This window comes from Cololabis saira, chromosome 2 (genome assembly GCF_033807715.1).
Source record: "Cololabis saira isolate AMF1-May2022 chromosome 2, fColSai1.1, whole genome shotgun sequence".
In the NCBI taxonomy this organism is placed as follows: domain Eukaryota; kingdom Metazoa; phylum Chordata; class Actinopteri; order Beloniformes; family Belonidae; genus Cololabis; species Cololabis saira.
Genome location: NC_084588.1, coordinates 38,420,651 through 38,432,386, shown reverse-complemented (window position 1 = coordinate 38,432,386; position 11,736 = coordinate 38,420,651). Strand labels below are relative to the sequence as shown.

General features: G+C 40.7%; 1 protein-coding gene across 1 annotated transcript; it reads left to right on the top strand.

The window, feature by feature from the left end:
* The first annotated feature begins 60 nt into the window (after positions 1-60).
* On the top strand, positions 61-11,021 carry nip7 (NIP7 nucleolar pre-rRNA processing protein). Its single transcript, XM_061745160.1, has 5 exons — positions 61-194; positions 324-410; positions 8,107-8,245; positions 10,311-10,451; positions 10,612-11,021. Exons 1-5 carry the CDS (start codon positions 139-141, stop codon positions 10,729-10,731), a joined length of 543 nt encoding a protein of 180 aa, XP_061601144.1. The 5' UTR covers positions 61-138; the 3' UTR covers positions 10,732-11,021.
* Positions 11,022-11,736: the final 715 nt, after the last annotated feature.

Genomic DNA, 11,736 nt, shown 5'->3' with positions numbered 1-11,736 from the left:
AAAAAAAGAAAGACTCCAGGAAGTGCGACTGTGTGACGTAAAACTACTTCCGTTTCAGAAACCGCAGCTTCCGGGTTGTCCCCACGTGTTCACGCTGCAGTCTGCTGGTGCTGGAACGACCCGGTTAAAAGAATAAAGATGAGGCCGTTAACAGAGGAAGAGACGAAAACGATGTTTGAGAAGCTATCGAAATAGTAAGATGACATGAATTACTGGGTGTTTGGTCTGAAAATGTGAAAGACGACGTCAAACTTGATTATTGTTTATGTTCGCATGTGCGTGATGCGTGTTGTTCTTCTCTCTCTCTCTCTCTCTCTCAATAGCATCGGAGAAAACATAAAACTTCTAGTGGACCGACCAGATGGCACCTACTGCTTCAGGCTGCACAACGACCGCGTTTACTACATGAGGTATTTATCAATGAATGAACAGTCAGAATCAGTTTTTTTGTAAGTGTAATGTACTTTATTTATAATCAATCAATCTTTTTATTTAGACTCAGGTCCATTAAAAAAGACAAACAAACATACAACAATATTTAAAAAAGACAGTCATACCAGTGTTTCCACATAGCAGACTGGTATCTTACAGCACTGAGGACTGGGTTGGTTAACATCATTATCATGGCATTACAAGAGCTATTAAGACATGAATTTGAACATCAATCGCCTCAAAAGTGCATGAAAAGTGATAACATGTACTTTACAAAAGAGTTCACTTGCACTAGACCATCTTGGTTTCCCAAGCAAAATACGCAGACAATCGTTGTACGCAACCTGTAATTTATGGATGCTGGCCTTCTTAAATTTAATCCATAAGGGTGCAGTATAAAAAGGGGTACAGTAACCCTAAAAAGACCCACTTTCACCCTCTCTGAACACCAGGAAAATCTCCTGGTCAACAAATTAGCCTGCATATATAAAATACGGCGCTGTCTACTCATATCTTCATCATCTGTCATGTCATCAGTGATGATGTGTCCCAGGTATTTAATTTTAGAGCAAGCAGGAAGCAGTTGTCCTGACAGGTTAAAGGATGGAAAAGTGAGGTCCTTATCTCCTTTTACTTTGAAAATAAGAATAGAACTCTTTTTAGCATTATAATTCACATCAAATTGTACACCATAATTAGAACATATATTGAGAAGTTCTTGTAACCCAGCACTGCTAGTGCTAGGTCATCGGCATACATAAAATGATTAATAAGTTAATTGCCAACCATGCAACCTGTTTTACAGGTTATATAAATTCACCTTACATCGACCTACAGGTGAACCAAAGTGCTTTACATCATTTTTTCATTTCATTCCATTTCATTTATTCCATTCATGGTATATATTCTTAATAATGTTGTACAAAATTCCATGAAGTACACATTATCACCATGAAAGAAAAGGAGCAGGAAGAAGAAACTTATAATACCTGCCTCTCTCTGTTAATACCATTACGTTGACTTACTGAACACCAATCCATCTATACACATATTTATAACAAGAAAACAAACAAAAATACCACTCTATCTATTTTTTTCTCCTTCTTCTTTTTTGTAGGCACTTATCTGTTCTTTTTTAAACATTTTCTTAAGCTGATACAAACTTTTGCAACTTTTCAGTTCCTTGCTTTGTCCATGCCATAATTTTACACCTGTAACAGAAATACACATTTGTTTTATGTTTAGCCTTGCAAAAGTATGTTTGAAATTAAGTTTAAGTCTGTTGTCCTCATCCTCCAATCTGAACAAATTTTGTAACTGTTCTGGTAACGATCTATTTTTTGCTTTAAACATTATTTTTAAAGTTTGAAGTTCAACTATATCCGCCATTTTCAACAAACCTGCTGAAATACATAATCTGTTTGATGGTTCTCTGATGCCTACCCTGTGAATGACTCACTGCTCTTTTTTTTTTTGTTTTGATATTTTTATTAGGGGGTAAGGCACAGTTGAGCAGGAATAAACAAAAAAAAGATATACAGTCTACCTCCTTTTTTTTTTTTTTTTTTTTTTTTTTTTTTTTTTTTTTTTTTTTTTTTTTTTTTTTGGAATTAAGAACAGAACAAAAAATCCACACAAAACAATGACAAATACACGAAAATTATTATATTCTTATATACAAGTAATATTTAAGTATTTAAGCTAAACAGTATGAATTAAAAAAATAGATGAATAAAAAGGGGAAAAAAAAAAAAAAAAAAAAAAAAAAAAAAAAACCCAAAAACAAAAGAAAAGTAAAAAGATAAATAAAAAGGAGGAAGAAAGAAAGGAATGAGAGAAGAGAGGGAGGGGGGGGGATCCGTCAATCAGGAGGCAGGGACTGGAGAGAGTGGAAGAATGTAAGAAAGGGAAGCCACTTATTATAAAATTTGTTGCAACTACCCTTCAGTGAATATTTAATCTTTTCCAGCTTCAGAAAAAACATGGTGTCGTTGAGCCACTGGGTACTAGAAGGAGCCTTAGTCGACTTCCAGTGGAGAAGAAGGTGGCGTCTTGCCAGTAAGGAAGTAAAAGCCAAAATGTCTTTTTGGTTTGAAGTAAACCGGCCATGGTCCTCTGGGAGCCCGAATATGGCAACATGGGGGGAGACTTTTATATTCACCGAGAGTATTTTTGACATGGTGTCAAAATAATTCGACCAAAAGCGAGAAAGTAGTGGGCAAGAGTAAAACATATGGGTTAAATTGCAGGACGAGGCATGACATTTGTCGCATTCGTCAGTGACACTGGGATAGATCTGTGAGAGTCGAGCTTTAGAAAAGTGGACTCTAAACAGTACTTTAAACTGTATAAGTGTAAGACGAGCGCAGGATGAACTTGTGTAAATTTTTTTAAGAGCAGCGTCCCACCAGTCATCCTCCAAATTTAGATCCAGTTCATCTTCCCAGGCAGCCCTAACTTGAATAACTGGAGAGAGATCGTAAGACAGAAGGTCATCGTAAACCTTAGAGATCAGTGATTTTTGAAGTGGATCATGGTTTAAAAGCACCTCCCACTGTAGAGTCGGCGGAGAGGATGGAAAAACTGGAAACAAAGCTTTAGCGCAGTGTCTAATCTGAAAGTATCGAAAGAGATGAGAAGGCGGGAGATTAAATTCACCTGAGAGATCTGCAAAGCTGCGAAAGATACCATCCTTGTAAAGATCTCCAAAACTTTTCAGGCCCTTATTATGCCATATGAGAAAGGTTGAATCTGTAAGCGGAGGTCGAAATAAATGATTGTTCAGTAATGGAGCTAAAGTAGATGCTGACTTAAATTTGAAGTGTTTCCTAAATTGATACCAAATTTTAAGTGTGGAGTGAACCACTTGATTATTTGTAAAGACAGAGAGGTTGGATGGAATAGATGAGGTAAGTAGAGCAGGTAAAGAGGATGAAATGCATGACTGTGCCTCCAATTTACACCATGGCATATTCACCGATTTGAACCAAAATGAAATTTTTTGAATATGTGCTGCCCAATAATACAGTTGGAAATTGGGAAGTGCCAGTCCGCCATTGAATTTACATCTCTGAAGTGTGGATTTGCGGATTCTAGGAGCCTTCCCACACCATAAGAAGTCAGAAATAGTTTGATCAATTATTTTAAAAAAGTGTTTTGGTAAGAAAAGTGGAAGACAATGGAACAGAAATAGAAATTTGGGCAAAATATTCATTTTAACTGCGTTAATTCTTCCAATTAATGAAAGAGGTAAGCTTTTCCATCTATGGAGGTCAGATTTAATTGTAGACATTAAAGGTGAGAGATTAGCAGAAAAAAGAGAGCTTAACGTTCTGGTTACGTTGATCCCAAGATACCTAAAGCCGGAAGGACTAATCTTAAAAGGGATATCTGACTGTACGAGCTGTGTTGCTGAGTCATTAATGGGATAGCATTCACTTTTAGATACGTTCACTTTATAGCCTGAGAAAGACCCGAATCTCTGGAAAGCAGATAAAATTGAAGGAATGGAGAGGACAGGATCCGAGACATATAACAGTAAGTCATCAGCGTAAAGTGACAGCTTATATTCTGTTCCCAATCGGGAGATCCCAGTAAAAGTGGGGGAGGACCTCAGAAAGATTGACAGGGGCTCTATAGCTAGTGCGAATAATAGGGGAGAGAGGGGACACCCCTGTCTGGTGCCACGGGCTAGAGTAAAAAAATTGGACTGAATGCCATTAGTGGAAACGCTTGCTTGTGGAGACGTGTAAAGGAGACGAATCAAAGAAATGAACCCATTCCCCAGCCCAAACTTCTTCAGTACAGTAAATAAATAGTCCCATTCAATCCTATCAAATGCCTTTTCAGCATCGACTGAGATTACGACTTCAGGTGTTGTGGTGATAGTTTTAGAGTGAATAATATTTAAAAGTGTCCGCACATTAAAGAATAACTGTCGCCCCTTAACAAATCCTGTCTGTTCATTTGAGACAATAGTTGGCACAATGTTCTCCAAGCGATAAGCCAAGGCTTTAGCAAGGATCTTAGCATCTACATTTATTAACGAAAGAGGTCTGTATGAGCCGCAGAGAGTTGGATCCTTATCTTTTTTTAAGAGGAGACTTATGGAGGCTTGCCTTAAAGTGGGAGGGAGAGTGCCATGTTCCAGTGATTCCTTATAAACAGCATGCAATAAAGGGGACAATTTATCCTGAAATTTCTTAAAAAATTCCACTGGAAATCCATCAGGGCCAGGAGCTTTGTTATTTTGCATACTTCTCACAGCGAGATTAATTTCTTCTACCGTTAATGGCGAGTCAAGATTTTTAGCAGCATCGGAGCCTATAACAGGAAAGTTGAGGCTATCTAAGAATGAATTCAATTCAGTGGAGCCAGATGGAGATTCAGACGTATATAAAGAGGAATAAAATGAGTGAAAGACAGAATTAATGGCGGTGGGATCCTGATGCAATGAGCCTGATGAATCTTTTATCTGAAGGATCATACGTGAGGCTGCCTGGCGACGTAGCTGATGAGCCATGAGCCGACTTGCCTTGTCTCCATGTTCATAATATACGGAGCGTGATCGTAAGAGAAGTCGCTCTGCGTCATTAGTGGTAAGGAGATCAAATTCAGTCTGTAAATCGACACGTTGCTTAAGAAAACTGGGAGAGGGGCAAGTAGCAAGTTGTTGGTCCAATTTTGTGATCTTAATAGAGAGTTCTTGTAATTTGGCTTTCCGGGACTTATTCAAGTGAGCAGAGAAGGAGATAATTTGTCCCCGCAAATATGCTTTTAATGATTCCCACAGCAGTGAAGATGAAATTGGTTCCATATCATTTTGATTTATAGAGATGTAATCATCAATTTTAGTTGTAATAAAATTGGTGAACTTATCATCTGAGAGAAGTAATGTATTGAACCTCCAAGATGTTGAGTAGCGTGGCTGTGAAGAGAACTGAATATCCAAAGAAAGAGGAGCGTGGTCGGAGATCACAATAGGATGATAATCAACAGACAGTACTTTGGGAATTAGTTTAGCATCAATAAAATAATAATCAATCCGAGAGAAAGATTGATGCATCTGAGAAAAGAAGGAATATTTTTTGGTACAAGGGTTATAAAATCTCCAAGGATCGGTGCAACCGTTCTTGGACACAAAATCTGAAAGAGACCTCGACATTGAAGAAGGAGTCAGATTTCGTGGGCTGGAGCGGTCTAGTTTGGGGTCAATTACGCAGTTCATATCCCCGCCAATTATAAGAAGACTGTCGTTCAATGAGGGGAGACATTCAAAAAGCTTATTCATAAAGTGTGGGTTGTCAAAATTGGGGGCATATATATTAACTAATAATATGGGAATATGAAATAGCGTACCCGCCACAATTAAGTATCTGCCGTTTTTGTCTGAAATCACCTTAGATGCTGAAAACTGCATTGACTTACCAATTAATATAGCAACCCCCCTGGCCTTAGAGTTGAAATCAGAGTGAAACACCTCAGAAACCCAGGGACATTTAAGTCTGACCTGGTCTTTGGTGCGCATGTGGGTTTCCTGAAGGAACACTAAGTCAGCTTTAAGACGTCTCAGGTGAGCAAATATTCTCGATCTCTTAATTGGACTCCCCATGCCTTTAATATTCCAGCTCAACAACCTCACAGAAGTACCAGTATTAGTGGCCATATGTTAAATTCCTAAAGATAGAGATGTACCGAATGCGGATCCCCAAGGAAGGAAAGGAAAGAAAGGGATGGAGGGAGGAAAGAAAGAAAGAAAGAAAGAGGAAAGAAGAAGAAGAAGAAGAAGAAGAAGAAGAAGAAAAAAAAAAAAAAAAAAAAAAAAAAAGGGGGAGAAAAAAAAATAAAAATAAATAAATAAATAAAAAAAAAAAAGGGGGAAAATTGAAAACAACAACAAACTTAACCTACTGAACCCCCCACCCCCCACCCCCCAATTGCACTTACAACGACCCCATCCCCAAACGATGGAGAACCCAGTGCAAACTCCAGAAGGAGTCAGATCCCTGAAAAGAACACTTACGGCTTTAAGCATAACTAACAAGATAATAACTAACAAGCTTCGTGTTGAGCTCCTGCAAGCCCAGCAACATTAACAGAGAGGTACAACCAATCACGACCAAGTTAAACTGAAAACCACATACCGTGTATATATGGGAGAGAAAAAAAAAAAAAAAAAAAAAAAAAAAAAAAACCGACACTGATGAACTGAAAAAAGTTCAACTAGACTTTGAGCGACGTGATGAAAGCGCTGGCCTCCTCTGCCGACCTGAACTCCCTCTCTGCGCCGTTGTGGGTGATGCGGAGGCGGGCGGGGTACAGCAGACCGTAGCGGATCCCCGGTATCTCGCGGAGCCGGCGGCGGACGTCATTAAAGGCGGCTCGGGCACGGGCCGTCTTCTGGGTGTGGTCGGGAAAGACAGAGAAAGTCAACTCTCCACACGTAATCCGTTGCTGAGCCCTGGCTCGGCGCAATATATCCACACAGTCTGTATGATAGTGCAGACGGGCGATGATGGGACGAGGGCGCTCTCCGGGCTTCGGCTTCGGCTGGAGGGTGCGGTGCGCCCGGTCCAGGAGAGGCTCCTTCTCCAGGCTGAAAGCCTCCTTGAGCAGAGAGGGAATATCCGTAACAGCAGAAGAGGTGGAAAAATCTTCAGGAATTCCCACGATCCGTATGTTATTGCGCCGGGATCTCGCCTCCAGATCCTCGCATTTACCATCCAGCCTCATCAGTTCAGCTGACAGATGCTCCACTTTAGCCTGTAAGGTTGTGATGTCATCGGTGCAGGATGAAAGAGATGTTTCCATTTCAACCACGGTGTTCTTCAGAGCGCGCACATCAGACTGGATGTTTGTAATGCTTTTTGATAATTCCGACTTCACCGCTTGCAGCTCAGTCTTGATGCTCGACAGGTTTTCAGTTAAAGCAGCCTGAAGCTCCGATTTAAAAACAGCCGCCATCTCAACGCGGAGTGATGCGAGCAGCTCGGCCTTAAAGTCGTGTGAAGGAGCGGCCCCGGCGGCCTCGGCCAGGCTGGACGGGGGGTCACCACGAGGCGGGGATGCTGCGTGCGGAGAGGGCCGCGGGGGTGGTGCGGATGGTTTGAGTTTTGGAGGCATTTTGGTCGGCAAAAATACGGGGCCAAAGTAGAATAATGAAGGTCGGGAAAAATAAACCGAAGGAAGATGAAAAAGCTGTACCAAAAATAGATATTTTTAAAGGTTGTTGCAGGAGCTCAAAAAAAACACGTCCTAGTCCATTAGTCGCTACACCGGAAGTCCATGACTCACTGCTCTTATCTGTAGCACAAACAGAGGAGAGATGTTACTTACATAGGTATTACCCCACACTTCCACACATAATAAAGATACAATCAAGACAAAAAGTGAATAAAATAAGTATTGGCCAAGTCAGGTCAAATAAGACAGGGAATTTGACTCTGGCTGTTTCGCTCACTGTACAGTAAATAGACAAATTACAGCTCTTATTAACATATATGCTATTTCAACAAGTGAAAGGTGCAGCAGTATGAGGTAGACATGGTTATGGAAAGGTGCATTGTTTCAGCATATGATTGAGGTTGTTATTAATGTTATTACACAGTGATTGATACTCTGAGTCGTGTACATGTGGCCATGCGTTTATTCGCAAATGTTTTCTTCTGTCCACAGTGAGAGACTTCTTAAACTGGCCACAAACTTTTCTCGTGACAAGCTCGTCTCAGTGGGAACGTGCTTTGGGAAGTTCACAAAAACCACCAAGTTCCGCCTGCACATCACAGCTCTGGATTTCCTGGCGCCCTATGCAAAGGTGGGCTACTTAACATCCTGAGATTTTCACCAGTTTTCATACTTGCTAAAGCAAGCCAGTCAAGTCAGTAATATTGTCACTTTTAGGAGCCACGTTAGAATAGCTGTCAGCAGGAGTGATCTCATGAACCTGAAGAAACCTCTGACTGAGAACAGTCTGCTGTTACTCTGTGTGTTGTGAAGAGAGAGTGCATGAGATACATGTACATTCGTTTGGCACAGTGAGTTCTGGAGCAGGCCCCAGTAATGAACCAGCATTCATTATCAGTTTGTTTAGTTTCTCTGAGCCAGTGGCTCTGATGTGGGTAGTGACAGAAATAATTAGATTGCAGATACACTGGACTGAATTTAGTTTTTTGTATCTGCCGGGGGGGGTGGACTCATCCTTTAGCCCCATTTACACAGCCAGTTTGTTTTATTCTGTCCAGCTGCGCACTGTGAATGACACAAAAGGTGGAATGGCATAACATTACGGTCTGCAGCTGTACTGTGTTGGTAGATAGTGACAGATCAAAATGAATGCTGAGATTGGTCATATGGAAAGTTGTTGCTGGATGCAAGGATAGGTGCAAACTCCTGGAGAGAATGAAATCGGTCCATGCATCAACTTAATTGTTTTGTTGATGCCTGAGTAACTCAGGTTGTGACCAGAGACATTATGGACTTGTGGACAATGGGGCATTTTAGCTAATACTCTGTGAAAGGACACGCTGATGAGGGAACACTGCACCTTCCAGCGATCACCATGACTGCACAGTTGTGAGGGGGAACAGAATCTAGAGGAGACCACCAGTACGTCATTGCATGATTGCTGAGAAAGTGGGTTGAGAGAAAAGATAAGGCGTTTCCCCTGTTTTAGGAGTGACGCTTTGGAGTGGAGTTGCTTATCTTTTACACTGAGAGGAGCCAGTTGAGGTGGTTTAAACATCTGGGCAGGATCCCTCCCGGACGCCTCCCAGGGAGACATTTAGGTATGTCCAACTGGGCGGAGGACTTGTAGGCTTGAGAATATCTCAGTATTCCCTTGTAGGAGCTGGTGGACGTGGCTGGGGAGAGGGAAGTGTGGTTCTCTGTTTAGGATGCTGCCCGTTGTCCTGAATTCAGATAAGTGTTAGTTAATGAATGGATGGGATCAGATACTGCCAGCCCAGCAGATGATTTAAAATTAAAATATACTCTCACCTTCCCCCAAAACGTGTTGCACAAATCTGACCGGTAGTTTCTCTCTGCCACTCCTGCTGTTGTGCTCTCTGACTGCAGAGAACTTCTGCCTGGGGCTCTTCAGTTTAATGACCCCATTTTCGTTTCTTACAAAGCAGCAGTCTGTCATTTTAGTAGGCAGTTGCAGATTACAGTTCTGACATGATGAAGAGCTCAGGGACATCCTCGTCTTGTTCAAGTTTCAAGCTTTATTGTCAGATATGCTATATAGACATACTGCACAAATTAAATTACAGTCCTCTCTGACCCACGGTGCAAAATACAAGTAATAAAATAGAATAAAACGGTCCACAATTAAAATTACATAAACTAAACTTGAGTATTTACATGATGAAATAGATTTTAAATAACTAAACAGTTATTTGTCATCAACAAATCCCACCATTGTTTAAAGTAGGCCAGGCCCACAATAACTGTACCTTCGGTGGAGAGTTATTGACGCGGCCATCTCGACAAGCCACCCCACGTCAGTTGATATAAAGGGACAAGCGACATGCTAGATTCTGGTGTTAAATGCAGGGTATGCACTAATGTAAAAGGGACCTTTCCCAGCAGATGGATGGATTAACCAACCATTTGGCTATTAAAACTCCTAAGCTCCCTTTTTAATAATGAGCACTGGCATGAAGACAAAACAAAATCTGATTAAAGTTGACTAACAGGCTAAATTGACACCTGCTCACTGCTGTCATTTAGCAGATGCTTTTATCCAAAGCAACTTACATCTGAGGGAACAAACACACCATTGCACCCAGGGAGAAATTGTTTTTTTTTTTTGTGGAAACTTTTTTTAATAAATTCACTGCTCCAGTGCACATGTAATTATTTGAAACTGCTGTCCTCAGTTTAAGGTATGGGTGAAACCTGGAGCAGAGCAGTCTTTCCTGTACGGGAACCACGTGCTGAAATCTGGTCTGGGGAGGATCACGGAGAACACGATGCAGTATCAAGGAGTGGTGGTTTACTCCATGGCTGACACGCCGTTGGTACGTATCTTCACTCATTGTTTACAATTTATTACAGAATTGAATGTATTCACACGTACTGTTTGGACCCCCCACCCCCACCCCAAAATAGAGCAAACGGTTAACATATGGAAAACAGAAAACCTTTTTTTTATTAACTAAGTTATGTCTCATTTCTCAGGGCTTTGGAGTGGCAGCCAAGTCGACCCAGGAGTGTCGGCGAGTGGACCCCATGTCCATTGTTGTTTTCCACCAGGCTGATGTAGGAGAGTTCATTAGGAATGAGGACACATTAACATAAATGCCACCAGAACTGTTTAATATACATCCTGATTTATAGAAATGAACTCAAATCAACTGTTTGCAGCCGCTTGGCTGAACTTTTTATTATTCCAAACGTATTGGTTGGGTCAAGGTTCCTTCTTCAAAGGAAGATTTATTGCAGTGTTTGTAACTGGACCGTATTCCCCTGGAATCTGAAACAAGCTCTAAGTGGACTCACCTTGATATTCTCTTTGTATCAAATATTGTCAGAACAAAAATGGCATGTCTTTTATAAAAGTTCTTTCAAAGAATCCCATGTCTTGACATCATTCTCATCTTTGAGGTTAAGAATACATAAATCAACCCTTCCATGGGTTGAGGTTGCTTTGAACCAACTGTGCTGAAGAGTTTGAACTTTCATCACTTAATATTTTATAAGATGGTTGCAGCAAAGAACTTGCTTGAGAGGAACATTAATAGCAGTTGCCACTTCATGTTTGACTTCAGTCCTTGGAGTAAGAAATTCTCCACAAACTCGTTCCTATGCAGGCAGCATTGAAGCAAGTATGATTGGAATTTTTCTTGAAAAAAAGACGACTCATTTGAATAACTTGTTGGTTTTATTAACCGTCTAATGAAACAGAACATTTGATATTAAAAGTAAAAAAATAAAGCAAACAATAACAATGTGCTGGGTTTTTGTTTTTCACACAAATCACACCAGATTTAACCTTTTTAGTGTTCTCCAGCGATCCTTCAGGTTCACGTTTGTTCTGTCTTTAAAACTGTAATATGCTTTTATCTTGCTCCAGTTGCCCTCTCCAAATTTACTGACTCCATCTTTTAACATCTGGGTCTCGCTCTCAGTCCACTTCTGCAACAACAGAAACAGTTATTCAGCTTTAGCAAGTCAAGTCTACAGTCTGGTGACAAACATTTTATCTTCACTAAAGTAACAAGTTTGCATAACCAAGTTCCAGCAGCTGAGAAAAGACCAAGGTGTTCAAATGGCTGCGTGCCAAAGATTTCAGTTCAGTGTACT